We start from the raw sequence: 22,514 nt of genomic DNA, 5'->3' as shown, positions 1-22,514 counted from the left end.
ACTTCTCCTTGACTTTTTCATCATACTTCCTTATAAATCACTTCCTTTGCAAAGGCCCCAAATGTAAAATGCACAATTTTACACAATGGGGTAGAACAGCTTGCTAAGTAATATAGCCCGTAGCTTGTTCTGGTGTCCCACGCCTGTCTTCTCCTTGGCCGTTATTTGTGTTTGGATAGTACTTAGGAACCCTGTAGGGTTGGTTCCCTCATCCGAAGTGCAGTACAGAGTTAAGCTGAAGCAGATGGCTCCTGTTCCTAAGAGATGACAGTTCTTACCTTATTACATATGGTCTGTCAAACAAAGGAAAGTTCTGATGCCTCCTACTGATCTTAGAGGGATTGTTTCCTTCTCAGCTCAGTTTGATAGGAGACAAAAATGCAAACTGCTTGCGATTTATTCCAAGTTCTGGCAGAAAAGCAGAACAATACATATCATTAAGAAATGAAGTATGGGTTAGTTAAAATAAACAGCAGCAATTAGTGTGTATCTGTCATGCTTTTTGACTACTCAAGGGCTGTACACACACGAGATTTGGGACCACATCACAACTTTGAGCAAAACTGCCAGTGGAGAGTGGATTTAGGTGCAAGACTCGTGTTGAAAGGCTGTGTGTGCCTGGCAGAGGGTCCCTGTTCCTCCTGGCCCGGCAGGAAAAGGCCACCCACGGTCTCAAGCTACAGAGATGGTGCCAGCACCTTGGTGACCCCTGGTTTTGGAGCTGAACACTGGTGGGTGTCATCCTGGAACCCTGGCTAGCTGTGGATTTTTGGTGTGTGTAAGATGTGTGTGACTATTTTGTTCTGCAGCTGCAGGAGAAAAGCCCTTACAAACCTAGGCAGTGCCGACCTGCTGTCAGGCTGCTCTGCTTTAAGGGACCATATGGTTGAGGGGCTGTGGTGGCAGAGGTCCGAATTGCAGATGCTTCTCTCTGGTGATGCTTGACAAGCACAGATGTTCTGTCTCACAAAGCTATCTCCTGATAGGCCCCAATATGACTTAGATTATGTGCGGATAGAAAGAATTTATTTTTTTTCTTCCAGGAAGACATTCCACCTAAACTAGATCTTATCATTGAACACAGCTTCACTCTGAAAGTTCTTGCCATCAAGTAATTGGAAGAAAATTGTCATTTTTGTAAAGGTCACAGTATCGGTGTCTTGCTTTAATGTAGAATTCTTCAACTGTCTGGTTTTCCCTAAACTTTTCATTTCTACTATAAAACTACATATGTAAGAAAAGATAATATGGAATCAGGAAAAGGTAAGTGTTGGACTGTGAAGTTGTTTGTTCAAAAAAGAAAAAAAGGTGGTGTTTTCTGGAAAATAAGTTTTCTAAGAAATTAATTTTCTAAGAAATCCTGGGAAAAGCACATTCTCTCTCAAAGTTGAGAGAAGTTTGTGGACAAATAAGTAACTACATCCCATCTTATCTGCTTAGATACGTTATTAAATACTGCCGAGGTCATGTGTTACAATTAATCTCCGGTAAGATATGGATGCTGAGGAAATATTTGCAATGTTTCTTGTCACGTGTCTGAACAAGGGCTTATCGTGCCCCTGCCTTGTATAAAAGGCCCCCTGCTCCCCACAGAAATCTGCCTTCGACCATGGAGAGGATGAGGAGCCTGTGTGTGTTGGCCGCCGTGCTGGCAGGTAAATGTACAGCGTTTGTATTTTGCCATAGGCTTCAAAGCCAGAACTAAATGTGACAACAAGAGAAAAGCTATTGTGGGGGGAGATCTCCTTTTCACATGGAAAAGGAGAGAATGGGCATGGCTTTGATTCCACCTGAGGTGACTCTGTGAGAGAGACTTGGCTTGTATAGATGTATATCCCAGTCAGCTCTTGGGCACCAACGTACACACGCTGGTGTCAGTGGGACTGGTCGGCTGCTGAAAGTTACCCTGTGCTTTGCTGGTTTGTTTGCTGTGATTTTTACCCCAGTATACCAGAGGTTAATTCAATCCAGGGTCTAATAAAGGGAGAATACATCTTATGTTGGTAGATAAAGGAAAAGGGAACCTCTGCAGCAAACGCCTTTGAAATATATGGATGAACCCAAAATGTAAAGACTAGGTGTGCAGTAATACTTTAATTCCTTGCTTATGCTTTATTGCACCATTTTCTAATCTAATTTCACAAAATTGGATTCAAGGTTTTAAAAAATCAATGGGAATAATTTTTCACATATATCTTCCAAACTACCTTGCTATAGCTTCTGTTCCCATGGAAATTATCATGGAAAAGCAGCAAGTAGCCACAGCTGTTGCTATATTCAGCTGCTCGTTTGCATTTCGTCTTCCATGCGTGTTTGCAGACATGGGCCATAAATACAGTGAAAACGATGTGGAGATTTTAAAATTAAAATGTTCTTAAGAAGTAGGGGAGGAAAATTGCATCTTCCCACTTGCTACTGTCGCATTTGTACTGTAATAGAAGTCAATGGAGACACAGGGGATGAAGGAGGTTGCAGCCTTGTTCAGCTGCTCGTACCTGGGAGTGCTTGTTTTCCAGATTTGCTGGAAAATTTAAGCTTCACATTGATGGCGGGGGAAGGAATTAAAGTCATGCTTTGGCTTCTGCTGGGGCAATGTTTTTCCCTTGAACTAGATTTTTCATTCACAATATCTGTCTTATGAAGTATTTTGAAAGGATTTTATTATACAAGTGAGTTGATAAGTCTCCTGTGAACCTACGCTATGTAAAATGATGCTTAGTTAACATTCTGCTGTAGTGGGTTCCGTCGTATTCTTTGATTTCAGCAACGAACACACTGATGCTACATTTGTTTCCCATTAGATAAAAAAACCAAACAAACCACCCCAAAACTAAATGGGTTTACTCTGTTTTGTGCTTTGTCTGCCAAAGTGTCCACTCGAATGTGCAAGGTTGCTGGACACGGAACCGCGCATTGACCACAGAGGTGGTGCTTGGAATGGCATTTTTTTAGCCTCTACGGTTGCACAGGTTTAGGGACCTGAGGATCCAGAGGGCTGCAGGAAGCCTTTGAAATCCTTCCACCTCCCTCAATAAGCAGGAGCATTCAGTGTGTAGTGGTAGTTATTTCCATGGTACTTGCAATCTGTCTCTTCCCACATCCGCAGCAGGGGCACGGTACAAAAAGGCAAGGCTTTACCCACCCAGCCCAGGGGCTTCAGTGTTTCATTAAATCACTGATGAATCCTCTCTGCTTTCTGCTCCAAGATGAAATAATTCAGGGATTACAGAGAGATGTTCCTATTCCTATTATGCTTTGGATGAAAAAGAGGATCAGAATTTAGGGCTTTCCCATGTCGACAGATCACGGGAGGTGAATGCTAGACAGAAAGCAGCCAGCCTGTGGGGCATGACTGTCCACCCCAAAAAAGAAGCGTTTTCCACTCAGCCTGCCAGTCTGCTTCAGGTGAAGGTGAACAGGACTTCACCTGTTAATTCTTGCCTCTAGAAGGTGACAGAGGCATTGTGACAGGGAGGAGCGAGCTCTGCTGCGCGTCGGCAGCTGCTGCATCAAAAGAAGGATGAGAGTTTTCTCAAAAGACAAATGTAGATGGCACTCAGCTACTGCTTTTCTGCCTTCCCAGCCCCTGCTTGGAAATCAACTCTGGCATTGCAGCAGGATGGCATTTGCTAGTGAATCTACAGTTTTGTTCTGTAAATTTTTCCAGTATATATAATTATTGCTTGTGCACATCTGCTTGCAAAGTTCTTTAGATGGAGAAGCCCAGCCTGCATCAGCAATCACATTTTAAGCTTTCAAGCACCCAACAGTCCACACTTAAAAAAAAAAAAAAATTAAAGCAGAGGTATTAGTCATTTTATGAAAAAGAGCTATTATCGTTCAAGTAGATTTAATCTTTGAATATTGCTGTAATGACAGGAATGACATAGGTTAAAGTCGAAATAAGTATTCTGTTTGCAGCACGCCTGCTCTCATTGGGAATATTTGGTGACAGAGTGTTTTGTCAGCACGGCAGGGAGCCGGTCTCACTGTCCCCCTGCTCTCAGGAGGCTCGCTCTGCACAGGGGAACCACAGGGCTCCACCTGCAGCTGCAAAAAATGAAAAGATTTAGCACCTTATGAAGGTTTTTGATAGGATGATTCTGCAAATGACTCGTGTGCTTTTTCTTTCACTGCTGGCTTCTTCCCTTTACTCATAACTGTGCCTGGACTAACACAAGCTACTAATACTACATACGTGCAGTAGTCACGCAGTATAGAAATGAAACCCAGCACAAACATATCTATAATCAGTATTTTTATATTTCTATGTTGCAGAGGTGCATGCTGATTTCACGTGGTTGTTTATATAGAGAGAGATAATCTCTGCGTATAACGTGAGAGAGAGGAACTACAGGAAATGTACAGGAACTACAGAAAAAGTGGCGTTTTAATACCAATAATAGTTTTAGTCCTTACTGAAGTGCCCCTCCTGTTGGGCCAGCCTGCAGTGCTGCCCCCCCCCCTTCCCCAGCAGTTTCATTTGCTGGCTCTGTACCTTCCCATGCGGATGGGAAGCAAGTTGTGCTTCAGCTGAGCACTGGCACCTCTGAGCAGGGGACAATTCGGCCCCGCTGCCTTCCCTTGGAAAAGAAACCGGTTCCTCTTGTCCCAGTCGAGAGCAGGCACGCTGCTCTGCTGTCATCTCTGTCAAAAGGGCCACAAAGATGATTAAGGGCCTGAAACACCTCTCTTATGAGGAGAGGCTGAGGGGCTTGGGTCTTTTTAGTCTTGAGAAGGGAAGACTTAGGGGGCATTTGGTAAATGCATACAAATACTTAAAGAGAGGGTGTCAGGAGGTCAGGGCTGGGCTTTTTTCAGTGGTGCCCAGTGACAGGACAAGAGGAAATGGGCACAAAGTTGAGTATAAGAAGTTCCACCTAAATGTGAGGAGGAACTTCTTTACTGTGAGAGTGGCAGAGCACTGGAACAAACTGCCCAGAGATGTGGTGGAGTCTCCTTCTCTGGAGACATTCAAAACCCGCCTGGACAAGATCCTGTGCAACCTGCTCTGGGTGGATCTGCTTTGGTGGGGGGGGGTTGGACTAGATGATCTCCAGAGGTCCCTTCCAACTCCATATGATTCTGTGAAAGAATCATGTGTATTAGCCCCCAAATGGGGGGGGGAACCAAAAAAAGGATACGTGAAGAGCACTGCATTGGGGGGTAGAGGGCTAGATGTTAAGATGTTTTCTGCTGCTCTGATGGCTTTTTTCCTCCATGTTTTTCCCCCATGTCCAGCCCTGGGCGGGTGCCTGGGTGCAGACCAGGAGGGGCAGTGCTCCGGGGCGGTGGCAAAGCGCATCGACTGCCACCCCCAGCCGGGAGCCACCCAGGAGATCTGTGAGGCACGAGGCTGCAGCTGGTGCCCCACCGATGTGACCAACGCTCCGTGGTGCTTCTTCCCCGAGGACACTCCCTACGGCTACTCTCTGGATGGGAACACCGAGCAGACCACCAAGGGCTGGAGGTAAGCCTGCGTGGCTCCCGTGGTGCTGCGCTCCGGCATCACGTGGTGACCCCCGCTGCCACTCCAGGGGCAGCTTGATGGAGACCTTCCCCAAGCTGCTTCAATATCAGCTTTTGTTGAGGAAGATGATGGACACATTTTCCTGTGTATAAGCCACACAGAGTTGGTGTTTCCTCAGGAAACCATGCTCTGGCACAGGGTGGTCCTTGCCACCCTGGGAGCTGTGTCTCATTAGGTGTCCTTGTTTCAGCAGCGCCTATTTTATCCGTGAACAGAATCACAGAATCATCTAGGCTGGAAGAGACCCTCGGGATCATTGAGTCGAGCCACCCACCCTACTCTAAAGTTCTCCCCTACACCATATCCCCCAACACCACATCTAAACGGTTCTTAAACACAGCCAGGGATGGTGACTCAACCACCTCCCTGGGCAGCCTATTCCAATGCCCGACCACTCTCTCTGGGAAGAATTGTTTCCTAATGTCCAGTCTAAACCTACCCTGGCGCAACTTGAAGCCATTACCCCTTGTCCTATCATCTGTAACTTGGGAGAAGAGACTGACCCCCGCCTCTCTACACCCTCCTTTCAGGTAGTTGTAGAGAGCGATAAGGTCTCCCCTCAGAGAGGGGAACGGCAAGGAAGAGCCTAAGCTGACCTCAGAGATTATTTCTATCAATAAGTCAATGATTTATTTTTAAGTAGTCGGGGTAGAACAGCTGAGTTGCTCCCCCCGGGTCCGTGCCAGGCGGGTCGCAGGCCGCGAGTGGTTGTGGTGGGCACCAACGCCTGTTTCTGCCACAGGGTAACGCTGAACAAGCGCCAGGCCTTGTCCCTCTTCGGAAATGACATTTCCCCGGTCGTCTTGGAAGTGGAGTTCCAGACAAAGGACAGACTCCGGTTCAGGGTCAGTATTTGGGGGTGGGGGTTGAAACGATTTAATCAAAGCAACACATGCTAACGAAGGGGCTAACCCACCACCTCCTTGCCTTGCTTTAGCTCTACGACCCCAACAAGGAGCGGTTTGAGGTCCCACTCAAGATCGACTCCCCCGGGGTTACCGCCGAAGAGGCCAACTATGAAGTGGAGTTTGCAGATGACTCTTCACACTTCAAGATCAAGAGGAAAAGCACCGGCACTGTGCTGTGAGTACCAGATGTCACTCGTGTCCCTTTGCTCAGAAATGAAGCGTCATGGGGCGAGCGCTGCTTCCTCACACCCTACTGCTTGTGTCTGTGGGACACAGGCTCAGGCACAAACTGGATGTGGCGTAAATACAGATTTATGCCTTGTCCCTGGAAAGCACTCACTATTAATAGGAGCATGTTCCTGTATAACAGACAATCATCTGTGTGCATATATGAGAAGTTATTCAGTAACTCACATAACTTTTGAGGCTATCATGTCCCAGCTTGGGACACTGGTAGGCTTAATTCGTGAAAGTGCTGACCTTAGATTTTTGAAAATTGAGGTGTTTTAATATGTCAGAAATTGAGCACCAAATCTCCTGACGCTTTAGTTCTAGGAAATTAAAATCCAATGTCACAGAGGCCATGGTTTCAGTCAATGGCATTTGGGGGCTAGTTTCTCTCTCTGCAAAAATACCGAATGTATTCTCAAGCTGGTACTGTAAGTTCAACTTCAGCAAAAGCTACCTTCTCCAGCAAACATCACCAAATTTCCCATTTTCTTGGCTTCCACCAACACATCTCTAGTTGCTACCTAGCAAGCAAGTCCCAGTCAAGGTGTGCTTCTGCCATTGTGTTCGGGGATTCTACAGCATGGTGTTAGCAGCCCTCTCTGGCCATCTTGGTGACAAATGACAGTGCTACAGATGGCTCTGGGTTATTGCCACTTGGCTCAGGCAGGTGAAGGAGAGGCACAGGGCATAGAAATACTGGTGCTGTTCACATCAGGCTGTGGTGGTGTCTATATTAGCGTTTTAATTCAGATCAGCAGTGTGTGGGTTGTGGATCTCCTGGTTCCACCCACCTCTTGCATGTTGGTTGACCTTGCACTGGTCCTGAGGAACGTGGATTAGGTCCCTTCCATGCAACCTTACTGGGAGGTGTCCTCTCACAGGCAGTGTGACCCGGCTGCTAAGGGGCTGCTTCAGAGCAAGCCCCCAACACGTGTGTGGCCGCTGGGTCCTCAGCACCAGCTCTGCCCAACTTGCACCCCACCACTAGTGCAAGCACATTCCCAGAAGGTCATTGGGATCCAAGTGGTTCGTTTCATGCATTAGAAAATCTAACCCCCAATCAAGAAATTAAAAAAAGATCAGCTCAGATTTCCCCCTCCTAAGCCTGTTTAACAGAGTTTCTTAAAACATAAGTGTTATCTTGGTGAGCAATACAAGGATGACTTAACATGTGTGGTGCAAGTAAGACAATACAGCCTCTAGAATGGCTTGAGTCTGCAGATGGAACCACTGCACTTGGTTTTTAATTAGCTGCCCATCCTTTTAAATTACAATCTTGTGGCACCTCTTTTCATACGTGTCACAGCCAATTCTGTAAAGTTTTCTTTTTGCAGGCTATTGTAAATGAACAAATTATGCGTTACTCTGATAACAAAAATAATTTAATTCCTCGTTAGACTTAACAGCTTTGTGAAAACAGTGGGCTTATGTTAAAGGCCCAATTTTCTTCTCTTTGTAATAAGAGATTTTTGTAAAGACTCATTAATTGGAATGGTGATGGAAGAGGTGAATGCACAATGAGACATGGCGAGCAGGTACCTCATGGCCCATTCCCGTTCAGTCTTCCCTGTCTTCACCCAGACCCCAAGGGTTTAGGCTTGGTTAGTCAGGGCATGCTCAAATTTGGGACGTCCCAGTTAAGGGAAGGGGCAGTGAAGCAGATGCAGGGTTTGATCAGCTGAGCTGCCAAAGGTGCAACTCCAACGAGGGGCACAAGTTGGTCCTCACTGAGCAAGTTTCCAGGGGGGCTCGTTTTCTGGCCCAGGGAAGCCTCCTCCATACCCCTGGCAGCAGGGTACCCCTTGTTCCTCAAAATCTGTGCTCAGCAGTGGTGCAGGCACGGGATGCAGCAGCGATGAGCTGCAGAGGACAGGGAGGTAGAGGGCAGCCTTGGTTAGCAGCATCGGCGCAGCGCTGGGCTGCCAGGCTTTGCTGCCAAGCATCGCCGCTGGAAAAGTGTACGCTGCCTCTGGGCAGGTAAAGGAGCTCTCCTCAAACCCAGCTGACCCCAAAAAGAGGGAACTGCAGGTGACTATAATGCGCAGTTAATGGGTTTTTATCCTGCAAACAGTGGCAGGGCAGCTGCTAAGAGATTCTCATCAGTAGAGAGAGAAGGTTTTGTATATAGAAAGGGAAATTATATGCTCCTGGGAATTTTTGTTTCATGTGAAATGGCACAGCCGGCACTTATAGACTGAAGGATCACACCCTGGCAGGGAGCCATTCCTCTCACAGCTGAGTCATATTTGGAGTTAAATTCCCCATGCGAGGAGCAAAAGTGCTTCCCTTTCATTTGCTCGCCTCCGTGTCCCCTCAGAGTGTGTGAGTGCAGATGCTCAGGGATACCTGCACAGCCTGACTTAGAGGGATTTGCAACCTTCTTAGCCACCAGCAGAGCTGTGCAGATGGAAATCTTCTTTCCAAACAGGAAAGCATGTTATATATCCTGACCTAAAAGCCATGGGAGACTGTATTTGCTCAACCGGGGAGGGTGAACCCTCAGCAAGCAGCATTACAGGAGCATCCCCACCAGTGACTGCACCGGCTGGCTGGGCCAGGGGAGTGCTGGTGGCATCTGGCATGTTAAGTAGATTTTCATGTTAGTTTAACCTGCCCAAAGGCAGGGTTTGGACACGTGGGAGGTGGGTCTGAGTGTGCCCCGCAGCTGCAGCAAGGGCTCAGCAGGAACCGCTGCAGAGCATCTGCATCATTGCCTTGTCCCTCGTCCCTTTCCCGGGTGCAGTCTGCAGAGAAGGTGCTAAAGCCCAAATCTTTTCTTCTGGGCTCCCTCCAGAGGCGGGAGCTGCTGCTCTCCAGGCCACCCAACATGCCCACGTCCAGGCACCAAGCTTGTGGAGCCTCCATGGCTGTGGCAGGTCAGGTCAGGCTGTGTAGGCAAGTGTCCCTGAGAAACAGGCAAACATGTAACACCTGGGAGGGCTTCAGTCTTCTCTTTTAAGATGTGAATAGCCATGGCCTTGCTGTCTCAATGAACAGCTGAATCAATCATTAGTCTTCACATGCGCACAAATATTGCTCAGAACAGCTGATGTGTGCAAATAATCCTCTTCCACAGGCGCTGCAGATACACTCCCCAGGGTGTGAGTGCATAACAACAAGTCTCTACACCAAACCAGGTCCAAGTGCTCTGCTGGACCTTTCCCTGAGAAAGGCTTTCCCACTGTAAGGCAATCCCAGCTACTCAGAAATCTGTTTTACATGGTGTTCCTTAAGTAGCTTTGCACTGTTGGATGACAGCCCCCCTGCAAAAAAAAGCCTAGAATCCCTCACGATCCCCCATGTGCAGTGGCAGCACTGTCCCGAGCGGAGACATGGTATGAGTTTGGGTTGTTCTTTGAAAGCCTGTGTCTGTATTTCTCTCCCCTCCTTCCCGTGGTGCAGCCTGTCCTGCTGTCAGTGTGTCTGTGCCCCAGACTTTGCCGTGAGGGGGTAACCAACAGCCGCCCCCCCATCTGTCTGGGTGATACAAAACCCCATCCCAGCGCTGCTGCTGGGGTGCACGATCCTCCTCCTGGTGAGGGATGATTTAATGCCAGGCTGGAAACGTTGCAGGGGACAGGCAGCAAAGACTTGGAGATGTTCCTGAACGTGCTCTACAGGGGTTTCTCTGGCTCACTGTGAGCGAGGAGCCTTTGCCTTTCCCAGCTACCACAGCACCAGCTCAGGGAGGGCAGGATAAACTCAGGGCTCCGTCTAATCACAATAACGGGGAAGAGGAATGAATTATGTGAGGGTAGAGCCATTAGCAGCTGATTGCAAACCTCACGCCGAGCCAGGAGCAAGAATAAAAGGCCAAGTCCTGCTACCTTTCCAGCTTGCTCCGAGGTAATCAGGCGACCGCCGCTGCTCCGCCTGCATGGGGCAAAAATTAGACGGGGTCATGCAGGGTGAGGATCCAAGCACTGCTGAGGGCTGTGCGACCAGGAGCTCTTGGGCTGGCTACCTCCCTTTCTCCTCCCAGTACTGCCTCTGGGCTTCCTCCCTCTTACCTCTCTCCTCCTCCACTGCTGTCCTTATCTCTGCCCCATCCAGCCCTGCCTGCTCCTTCTTCACCCTCTCTGGTGCTCCTGCTGTTTCGTTGGCAGCTGGGGAAGGTCCTTCACCCATGGGGTGAACAGGTGTTACCTCTATCTGTTTGCTGGTGAAGTGCCAAGGAGGAGCTGGAGAAGGCAGAGCCCCTGTTCCTATACAGATGTCAGGTGTTTTCCGTTTTGCCAGGGATATAACCCAAATCTCCAGTTGATTTAAGGCTCCAGGGCTTAGATCTGACCCACCAGGGACAGGGACTGGGGCCTGGGTCTCCAACCCTGGAGGTGAAGGTCCCAAACTAACAGCCTTTGGGGCCATCAAACCTCTCCCTGCTCCTGTGGTGCTGGGACAATATCTATTATGATGATTCTGTGATTCTGTAATTTTGGCAAATTGGCACGATCAGTGGCAAAAGGTTTTGTCAAGAAATTTGTACTTGGCTTTAGTTTAATAAATCCTCACTCACGCTGTCCTAGCTGATCTTGCAGCTCTGCTGGGAAACTGGCCCATCGTTGGCCAGGGCCCTACAGTAATAAAAACAGGAGAGAAAATACTGGGTTGTAACAAGGCAGGCGGGGCAGCAAAACAGAGCCTCTGCATTATTTAGTGTCACAGGCTCTCAGGTTGAGTACTATTCTGCCTTCTGCTCCTGCCACTAACAGCAGCAGCCACTGGAGGAGGTGGTATCAAGAGGGAGCGAGAGGGATTCAAGAAAGCATAGATTTCCTCAAGAAGAGAGAGTAAAAGGCTGGGAACTGTTTGCTCTAAGGCAGTGATAAATAACAAAGACATCCTCATTTTGCAGTGTGTGATTGCTCTGTGGGACTCGTTGCCCCAGGGCAGTACTGCCACAGGAGGCTTAGCAGGATACACATTCACACAACATAAAAAAATCATCTGTAGAAAAAAAAAAAAGCACAACTATTTTCGTCTCCATGTTTCACAACATGAGCTAATTCTATGAAAACAGCCAGAAACTTCACCCGTAAGCAGATTATTGCAAGGCTGGCTCTGAGTGACATCTTATGCTTTCTTCTGCGATATCTGGCCTGGGCCATTGCTGGAGACAGGCTGCGGAGGGACGGACTATTGATTTGATTCTCCACTTTAATATCCGTTCTCCGACTGACTTTTCTTTTATGATGTCATACAAATAATGGAAGGCAGAACATTTTTCCCAAGCCAGATAAGTGGTTCTCTCTCTCTGTTAAGAGTTTGGAATACCTCGTTTGCTATCACACTTGGGAAGATACGGCACAAGTAACTGAAATCTAATCAAGATTTTCCCTAATTTCCAAAAAGGCTGCTGCAGAATTCAGCTGCCTTTTTTATTGATTGTGGTAGTAAGCACAGACGCCACTTACCATGAAGATGTTTTTACATAGGCAAGGCTATTAGAATGATTTATAATGTTATTGTCTTAAAGTGCAATTTTGCTGAAAGCAACAGGAGCAAATTGTGTGCATCATGGGTAGCTTGAGTTTGCTCCTAGTTTATAAGAACCATTATTTCAGTCTTCTAATCATAAAGATTTATGTTATGTAGGCAAGAAGTATTGCAGGTATATCACTTATCCAAGTGTTTTTCAGAACAAAAATGAAGTATTATATATCCAGCCACTTATAGGAGATACCCTGATACCATGATGATGAATACAGAAGTAGAGCAGAACTGTGTCAATAACTGTAAATATACCCTGCAATTCTTTCTTTTAAAATGTCATGTTTCTGGAAAATCTGTTGGTTGCTGGTGCTGACTTTCTCCTACTATTTGATAAATCACCTTTAAAGTAAGATAAGCATATAAAAATTGCTTCTTGGTGTGCCTTCTGTACGCCATTGGTGCCTGGGCTTGCCCCAAGACCTAGAGAATATAAGGAATGTGGGTGTTGTGAGATGTTGGAAATATTTTTCAGCAATCTGAAAGCAATGGAAAGTCATGGAGACCTGGGGTCCTGATATTCCCTAGCGGGTCAAGTGTATTTGAGTTTCTTCTGAAAATAGGGCCTGTAGTCCTCAGTCCCTAAGGTGCCTTACTGCTTTACAGGCAGCCTGCACGTACCCCTGAAAAGGTATGCCAAAGCTCTGCCAGCAGGCTTAGACCCACTTTTCTGATAGACGTGTGAAGTTTCCACCTGAATTTGCACACAGATAATATATGCTGTGTGCTCCCTTTCACAAGGCTACATTTCTAAAGGGTCTGGAGGCCAAGAAAAGCAGATGTTAGAGAGGACATTTTCTCCAGGCGACTGAGTGGGACAGGTGTTCACACCTGAAAGTAATGAGCTCATTTCTCTCAGATTCATTGCAACAAGAAGAAGAAAAAAAAAAAAACAAAACCCTCTCCTAACCTGAAATGATTTTTGAATGTCCAGGTAATGCGTGATGCATATCTTAATGATATATCGTATGTGTCCCAAGTCTCCTCATTCTGGAGGTTTTATGGACCACCTTTGTAAGTGTCACCAGCTGCTTGCTCACGGCAGGCGAGTCAGTGCTCCGTCACACACACTGCAGTTATTGGTCTCCAATAAAATTCAACAGAGAGAAGTCATTCAACCAGGTACATCGCCCCGTCCAGTCTGTTAGTACAAAGGACTGATGATTGCACTTCTGAAAACCACTTGATGTTGCCTTTTAGTCATCCCCCTCAAACGTCGTGACAACATTAGTCATAAACTACACCTTCAACATGAACAAGATGTTTTATCTCTCTGCCTACCCACCTCCCTTGAATGTGGCTTTCCTGCTCCCCTGTAGTTACCTTCTGTCCCAGTGGCCCGAGGGCTGACTGCTGGATGTGAGATCAGCTCACTTGCTGGCCAGAAATGTTGATTTTTCACACAGGTCTTTTCAGCCCCGATTCATTCTTTTTTTCCTGATGTAAGCTTAAAATTAGAGAGATTTACTCTTGAGTGTAGTACATGGTGTTTGAAAGAAAACAGTGTCTTTTATCAGTCAGACCTCCCGGAGAGGCAGCAGGCAAGGGGCCAGGCAGGCGTGTGGGCAGCCCAGCTTGTATTTCCACAGGCAGGAGTGTTCCCACCACAAAGGTTAGGACTTTCAGCATGACCCTGAAAGCAGCTGTTACCTCTTGTGCAAAAAAAAGGATTCTTATCTTCACAGGCTTTGCCATGTCTAACTGCGGGTAGGGGTTGAATTTTTGACAGTGAACAACTGCTCAGCTGTATTTTTAGATTTTTTAGATTTTTAGATCTCTTCCACTGTCCATCACAGCGTCGTCACAGTTCGTAGGACTGTTGGAGGAGAACCACGCAAATTCCTGTGCACATGGTGTCATTTTGTGCTCCCTCCTGTTTTGTTCCTTCTATCTGCTTTAAACCAGCAGGGGGGGAGGTGGGAGAAATATAATATTTTCTTTTATTGCCTCCAAGTGTTTAAGGAATGACAGATGTGTATATATATATATTTTTTTTTTCATTGAAATGATTGCTCTTTGCCAACACAACACAAGCAAACACATAAAGCAACACAAGAGCTTACCATAGCATGCTGCAGAGCACAAGGGCAGCCACTTGGGAGTGGAGGTGCCAGGGGAAAACCTGTCCATGCTTTCCTTCAGATGGAGGAAGACATAATGGTGCCTGGAAAAAAGCGAGAGTCATTACCTGTCTTTTTATGTCATAGTTAATGCCATATTTAGCATATGGTGGTTCTGGCAAGCAGAAGTCTAACGAAAGCTGAGGCTGATGGAGAGTGAGGGCTGGCAGCAGAGCATGGGGAGCCCCCAGGAGCCGAGTGATGGAGGGCTGCAGAGAGGGACACTGCTTGGCCATGCCATGCAGAAGCTGAGTGTGTGACAGCGGCCTGAGGGAAAGCATGAGGTATAAAACTGTTTCTCCCTGCCGTTTAAAAGCATGGTGGGGCAGAGGGGCTGTTCCTAGGGCTGTGGTTTGCAGCACCCCAGTGACCCTCCGGGGCAGGGAGAGGACTTGCTGAGCGGAAGGAGCACTTTTAATGCCATGGTAACACTAATTGCTCTCACAGTGGGAAATGTCAGTGCCATAATGTGGGTTCCATGAATGTACAAAGCCTCATGTCCTCTGAACAGATATCATGGAGAGTGCTCAATGAGTTAGGACAGATATTTAAGCTCTTCCCAAAGCATTTCCCCTCTGGCATTCTTTGCTTTTTGCATAACCCCATGGTCTGTTCAGAGCAGTGGCCGTGCCTGCCTTGGCACACAGCAGAGCTACGTGACGGCGCTCCTTTGCGCAGGAATATAGCTCCAGAGCCCATCCCTGCTCCTACACAGCAGCAGCCTCTTGCAGAAAGGCCTCTGTTTGCCAAGGGCTGGATTGGATTCTCAGGGATATTTTGCCTGGCATTAACCTTCCTGTAAGAAAATAACCCTATTCAGTGCTGGGTGTGGGTGCAGGAGATGACGGGAGAGAGGGAGGGCTTCTGCTGTCAAACAACCAAAATGAGAATTAAATACAAATTCTTAATTTTCCTGCTTGTGAGAAAGGCCAGAGAGACTTTTAAAAAAATATATCGATCCTTCAGTACATGTGCTTAACTTAGGACTTGACTAGGACTCTTTAGGGGTAGATTGTGCCTGCCTTTTGCATGCAGAGGCAGGAGGGTGCCTTGGATCTGCCCCCAGGCATCCCTGTATGTGGTTGTGCTTGTTTCCCTGTGGGGAAGCAGTGGTACCCTCCCAGTTATCCCAGCAGCAGCGGCTTGTCCCCAGGCAGCAGTGCCAGTGGTGTAGGTGGCAGCCAGGGCTCATCAGAGAGCATTCTCCTCACAGGGGTAGCTCTGGTCCCCAGTGGCACAGCCTTCCACTTCTCTGATTTGCCGGTCAATTTGATCAACCATTTAATTTTGTCAAAATCATTGACAAAAGACCATTAAAAGGAGAGTTATGCCACTTCTACACTCTATGGCTTTGGCTCATTTATTTTAATTAGCTGTAACAAATTCATGGTTAAACAAGGCTCGAGAGGGTGCTATCTAAATGTGATACTCATGGCATACACAATACCATTAACGAAACACTTCTCCACAGCTTGACTATGTTCTCCCCCATCTAGCTTGCAGCTCATTATAGCACTAGAGATAGGAAACAGAATGTAACACCTAATTAAAATGTGAGCCCATGTCCACAGATGATTCAATAGAAATAAAGGCATTAAGCTGGCAAGAGAAGCAGGAGAGAGTCATCACAATATAAACATCTCATTCAAGCGGAGTCTGGAGGAAGCCGTCGCTCTGCTTTAGGTGCCACATAAAGCCGGGGGTAACAAGAGTAGTCGGGTTCTGATCCAGCAAAGCATTAAAAAGTAAAAAGTGATAACAACTGAATGTCTGTTGTTCTCATTAAAGATTCTGAACCCCACTGCGTAATAACAATTTTTAGCCTGCCCCGTTGGTTGTCATAGAAATAGCACAAGCAACCACTTATTTTGGTAATAGGGTTATAGATAGTGTCTTCTGTTATTTTGGTTGTTCTTTTCAAAATTATACTGATGCATTTTATTGTATAAGTAGATGAGATATCTGCAGCCATTGCAAGGTTAATTTAATGTGTGTTAGGTTAAGCATGTTAGAGGCATACATAGAATTTAATGTTTTTTTAATATTGTTACTCTCTAAAATACATCAAAAGTATACATAGCCAGATGTGAACTTAAAACGATGCATGCCAGAGATAAGTAAGCTAATCATGTCTCCCTCTATTTGTCACAGGTGGGACAGTCCCCTGGTCGATCTGTTTTTCTCCAACCAGTATCTTCAGATCACAACCGCTGTGCCATCCACCTCGGTGTACGGGTTTGGTGAGCAGGAGCACCTGTCCTTCAAACACAACATGGACTTCGTTACCTACGGCATGTTCAGCAGGGATCAGGCACCAACGGTAATTCACTTCATGCCACGCTTTGTCCTGACTTGTACCACCAAAGGGAGGGGGTGAGGTACAGCTTTGTTGAGGGAGCACCTCTGCCTGTATGTTAGCACTGCTAGCACAAATCGATGGCAAACAGGGAATGTCACAAGTTTTTCAGGTGTCATAAGTTTTAATTAACTGACAAAACCATGAGTCATTTTGAAGGGACATTGAAACCTTTAATTGGAAGCTTTCTTATGGAGCAGCTAGAGTTCAGAAAAAAAGTGTCTTGTGGGCCAAGATCCTGGTTCAGAAAAGCATTTAATTTTATGCTTGGATCAATCCCTGTTCATCCAAACAAGCTGGACTTCAGCAGGACTCATTAGATGTTTGGCTAAACTGGGGTCAGTGGCTGATGGGTCTATTTTAACTAGCAAAGCAGTTCTACCCAGGCCATTTTGGAGGGTTGGCAGAACATGGAACGTTTAACTGAGACTAAAAAGTACCATTGTGATGAGACAGGAAAAGCAACTCTTTTCTATCAATTTAACTTCACATCAGCTTAGATGAAAAAATCCCCAACCTTTCAAGTCCTTATGAATAAATTTGTTTCCTTGTCTTTGCATATGTACTTAGCTGGCAAAAACTATAAAACTATGAAAAATAGCAAAGTCAAGCCATACCTAATGTACTGTTTATGTTTCAGCCATTTGCCAACCTCTATGGAGTTCACCCTTTCTATATGTGTGTAGAACCTGACTCCAACGCCCACGGTGTTCTCCTTCTGAACTCCAATGCACAAGGTAAAAAGATATATGGCTTCCCTATATGGACTGCATACAGAAAGATTGTAAATTGCTAAGTATAAAAAACTGTTTTAATGATTACTTTTTCAATGTGATACAAATTTGAGGGACTGTTCCATAACTGATGTTCCAGGAATTACTATAAAGTTTTCAAAGGGATTTTATGGAAATGACTGTTTAACAAGGCAAGGTATTTTCACTGAAAATATATGATTAATATTTTTTTGAAAATAGATGCACATACAGGGAAAGGAGAAGGTGAAAGAAATTTCCTCTGGGATTGGCATAACTGAATCAAATCAATTTAAGTTAGTCCTATATTCTGTCTGTGGAGCATAGTTTTGTGCGTTGCCATGGTCACCTTACTGTATTAATCCAGTGGTATAATTTCAGCAAAGGGGAATCGTCACTCAGACTATAAAATCAGTTTCCCCTGGCAGGCAATGACTTCCAATAAGAAGATTAAAATAGCATAGAGGAACCCTAAACACAAGCTTGTGGTTCCTTTTTATATAAATGAAACTCAGAAAATGGATCTGTGCAATCTACTCTGTGTGGGTTTCTGTGATTTACTGCTGCACAATGCCAGCCTGAAAGCAGAGATTACAGAAACACTGGGCAACTGCTAACCTGCCTACAGGTCCTGTTTGCTCATCCAGTGATACCCACATCGGGTAGTGACTTGAAAGTGTGGCCACCTCTGCCTGAGAATACATTTATGCACAGAAGAGCCCAGGGTGAATGGATAGAATAGACCTGGATGGGATAGAACAGAACAAAATAGTTCAGTTGGAAGTCATCTCCAATCATCATCCAGTCCAACTGCCTGACCACTTCAGGGCTGATCAAAAGTTAAAGTGTATTGTCAATGGCATTGTCCAAATGCCTTTTTTAAACACTGACAGGCTTGGGGCATCAGCCACCTCTCTAGGAAGCCTGTTGCAGTGTTTGACCACCCTCTTGGTAAAAAAAACCCCTGACATCCAGTCTAAACCTCCCCTCGCTCAGCTTTGAACCATTTCCCTGCATAGTGCAGAGTGGGTTTGTACTGAGAATCCGATTTTTTTTTTGCTTTTCAGATGTTTCCCTGAGTCCAAACCCGGCCTTAACTTTCCGCACTATTGGAGGGATCCTCGACTTCTATGTCTTCCTTGGACCCACTCCCGAAAACGTAGTTCAGCAATACACAGAGGTTAGTAGAAAGCTCCATTTGGCACATGGGGCAGTATCTTATAAATGAACAGTATTGAGAGCAGAAAGTGTGTTAGAAGGACGCGATGAACTTCAAAGGTTTATTTGCCAGTGGAATTGCCTGTTGATTTTGGAGCTGTCAGCCTGGCTTTTTACTAATGAAAACCCATGTAATTTCACCGGAGAGCATAGATGTGAAGAAACCATATTTACTGCTGTCTCACAGAGCATAACTACTTGCTTTCCAATTGCCCAGTGTTTTTCAAAGAACTGAGAGGGTAGACATGCAAATAGCTGTTTTGGGAGTATACATGCAATTCTCATCCAGAGAGGGCTCCCTGGAAAAAAGTGGCAAGTAACATGCTCTTCCTGGCCACCAAGTGCCAGGTGATGTGTTAACTGAGCACTTGCACAGAAAATTGCCACCTCAGAACCAAGCTCTGTGCACAAAAAAAAACAGTGCCAAGCCTAAAGAGCATGGAGCAAAGCTGAGGAGGGGCATGTCACTGTGAGGAGGGGGACTCACACGTGCAGAACCTTGGGGATTAAGCTGTAAAGGGAGGTGCCAGCAGCCTGCAGTAGGGTGACCTGGAGCCAGGCAGCCACAGCTCGCAGTGAGATGCTCTCTGTCTTCCCCTCTGCCACCTACCAAGGGGCCTGAGCTCTGATTTTCAGCAAATAGCTTGTCTTGCCTGGCTTTTTAAAGCCTCTGTATCCCGTGTTTGCTGCCTTTTAAGATGCCTGAAATAGGAACAAAAACATTGTGGTTTGGACCGAGGGAAAAAGAGGATTTAGCCCAGAAGGAAAGTATTGCTGGATTCTGTTTTGGTGATGGAAGGGAGACGAAGCCACACTCATGCTGTCATTTTGGGAAGGGTGGGCTCTGCTGGATCTTCCTTTTCCAGGCAGAGGTTTAGGTGGTGCTCCTCAGTGTCCCCAAGCAGGAGTGACTGTTCTGTCACTCAGATGTTTCCAGCTCCCCCTGTGCATCCTCCCCACCAGCCACCTCTGACCCCAGAGCCACAGACCAACCAGCAAACTGGGTTTTGAACTTACACGTTAGCAATCAACCACACAAAAAAAAGAACCACAAAGAAAGAAAGAAAAAGTAAAGCGGCTGTTCCTGTAGCTGCAGCTGTGATCCCTGTGATGAAAGCACCTATTTCAAGGGATTCGCTGTGGTGGTGCGATGGAGATTAGAGCCATCCCCGTTTCTTTTCAAAGTCTTTCACTGGTGTTTGAAGGCAACATTTCTGTGGCTTAGCAGGTGGCCAGCAGCTGAAAATAAAATGAGAGAGTTCTCACTCCCCAGCTGATAGGTACTGGCAGCTCGCTTTCCACCCCTGCCTCTCTGGAAATGGAGCTGGAGTGAAGAAAACAAGGTAAAGGGGAGCTGGTGGGCGTCTCCTAACTAGACATGTCACATGCCAGGACAAAAAATCCCCTGTTCTGTATTCTTCGAGCTTGTGCTCGGCTCTCTAGGGAATCTTAAAGAATGCATGGTAGCAATTTCATAGTGAAATAATAACTTCTTCAGTAAACATCCTGAAATTCCCAGATCGCAAATGTTACAATTACCATATTATTAGTCTCTAGGGCAATGACTTGGCTTTTATGTACAAGGTATGTGGGAAGGTGAAGGAGACAGAAAAGACTTTATTTTTCAATTGCATTTTCTGTTACACTGAGAGGGCTCTCCCGTGTGTTCGTTGTCATGCCCTGGGGAAGGAGCAATGTGACGTGTGTCTGCAAGGTACCGCTCAGCACCATCCCTCAACTCTCTCAGCTCTTTGCATGGGACTCCTGGGAAGTGGTGTTTTGGGAGCTCCTGCCTGCAGGGGACCCTGGTGGGGCCAGGCTGCCCTGCTGCAATGAGCAGCTTGGGGGAATGCCTCCTGCCTGTGCCAGCATCTGCCCCAAATCACTGCACGGGGCTTTCTGCAGGCATCACCCAATGCATCCTTCCCAGGATGGCCCCAGCAGCCTGGTGTCAGCCAGTGCATGGTTGTTGGGAGAAAAGGAGCCGTGTCCAGAGCAAAGTGCTCCACACCTTTCTCAAACATTTTGTGCTGTTGCCTTTGGTGCCTCTTCAAGACCTGGGCCACCCCCCTGGCCCCCTCTGTGCTTGATTCTGTGAAAGATTTAGGAGCTTAGCTCTGCTCAGTGCTTTTATGCAGCTCCCTCCAGACCAGTGGGTGAGGACAGCTTTGTAATGAAGTTCTTTACTGTGTCTCTGGCATATGTAAGGTTTCCCTGCTCACCTCTCCAGGTTGCTGCCAGCACCCAGGGGTGCCCACAGGCTCCTGCCCAGAGCTGGTGCTGTGTGGCCAGCTGGAGGCAGCTGGCTGTGCCCAGAGCAGGTTATCTAACACAAATCTCACCTTGTATGGCAAATGCCTCCCACCCAGGAGGATGGGAAAAAGCAGTGAAAAGCTGAAGAGCTGAGCCCTTGAGCTGAGCCTGCTGAGGCTCTACAGCCAGACCTAATACCACATCATCATTGCCACGTCCACTGGTGGTCTTTCAGGACAGAGTAACTGTGTGCAGCAGTAGGATATAAGCTCCGTAGCAGGACACTCAGGAAAGTTATAGTTCAACAAATGGATGTGTAGCAGCTGTTGGGTGAAGGCCATGAATTTGTTGTTTTATCAAAAATTATCTAATGACAAGCTTTAAGAGAGCATACTGCATGTCTCCAAATTCTGTTTTGAGAGCAAATTGCTGGTTTACTTGCTCCTTACAGAACTGTAGGATAGTTTTGGTTGGAAGGCATCTTAGGAAGTTTCTGGTCCAGCCTCCTACTTGAGAGTTAACATGGGGAACCTGGTTATACCTACAGTTTATCACAGATTATTCAGTGAGAGTCTTGCACTTGAATTCATGGGTCCCCCAAGAAAAACTAAGCAGCTTGTAACTGTTTGTGCAGCAAAGAACAAGGTTTGAAGACCTTGGCACTAAAAGTCGTTAAAATTTTTAGACTCCTGAGGTTGTGAGCGTCTTCTTAATGGTTCAGCAGTTGCAGTATCTTTCTTCTTGCTTTCCTAAAACAAAGTTCAGCTTCTGTGCATAGACTTTGAGTGAAGGTTACTCCCTGCCTGACTAGGTGCCCACAGCACTCACGTGCCTGTCTCAGCCATAAAGGGTGTGCTGGATAAAGAGATCTGGGCCATAAGAGCACCTGTGCAATTTAGCCATTGTGTGACTATCCAAACACACTATTTCTGTGTCTAAAATCCAACATTAGCCCACTTGCATTTTTACAGTTTCCTCCTACAGCTGTTCCTTAAAGAAAGGAAGTTTCAACAAATATCAAGCTTCAATAGTCATTTTGTATGGCTAATTAGGGTGCAAGATAAGCAATCTTTCATGTTAAGCCCCTGTACCTGCATTGCTGGAGATCTCAGCTCCTTTGCGAGCATGAGAAAGAATATCTTTCTTTATGGCCTCTATGATCCATAAGCACATAACTCTTCAGCTGTTCCTCTTGCATCAAAATCTTTGGTCAGAATAGGATCCTGATTTACTATATAGCATTTATAACTTAGTTGATATCTTTGATGCTCATAGTAATAAAGGTATTTGTCCAATAATGCAATACTTGGAAAGTGAGTACAGATCACCTGCTCCCTGGGTGCAGATTTTAGCTGTTAAATACACGTTTTCACTGAACTTTTTTCTTACTGCAAAATGCTTCCAGGGTACCACCTAGATTCATCAGCTCTCAGGTGTATCTGAAAAAAGTGGGGAAAAAAATTACATAAAGCCAAGTTATGTAAACTTGGAAAAACTAACAGAGAATTTATTAAACAACACCAGGAGTTATTTAAGAACCAAGTGCAGGAGGAATTGTGGAACAGAAAATAGGATCTATTTTTATCCCTGCTTCTGCACTACCATATCTTCCTTTTTTTTTTTTTTTTTTTTCTGTTTGGAACCCCCATATGTTGT

General features: G+C 46.1%; 1 protein-coding gene across 1 annotated transcript in view; it reads left to right on the top strand.

The window, feature by feature from the left end:
- Positions 1-1,609: 1,609 nt before the first annotated feature.
- LOC106901034 (maltase-glucoamylase, intestinal-like) overlaps positions 1,610-22,514 on the top strand; it is a 60,698-nt gene continuing 39,793 nt past the window's right edge. Inside the window, exons 1-7 of the mRNA XM_014963360.1 lie at positions 1,610-1,655; positions 5,242-5,470; positions 6,273-6,375; positions 6,468-6,613; positions 16,431-16,599; positions 17,276-17,372; positions 18,455-18,567. Coding sequence (XP_014818846.1) covers positions 1,610-1,655; positions 5,242-5,470; positions 6,273-6,375; positions 6,468-6,613; positions 16,431-16,599; positions 17,276-17,372; positions 18,455-18,567 — 903 coding nt within the window. The remainder of the gene's footprint in view (positions 1,656-5,241; positions 5,471-6,272; positions 6,376-6,467; positions 6,614-16,430; positions 16,600-17,275; positions 17,373-18,454; positions 18,568-22,514) is intronic.

Source organism: Calidris pugnax, unplaced genomic scaffold (assembly GCF_001431845.1).
Source record: "Calidris pugnax isolate Ruff unplaced genomic scaffold, ASM143184v1 scaffold44, whole genome shotgun sequence".
NCBI lineage: Eukaryota > Metazoa > Chordata > Aves > Charadriiformes > Scolopacidae > Calidris > Calidris pugnax.
The sequence above is the reverse complement of the archived record's forward strand: the minus strand, read 5'-3'. Positions and strand labels throughout refer to the sequence as shown.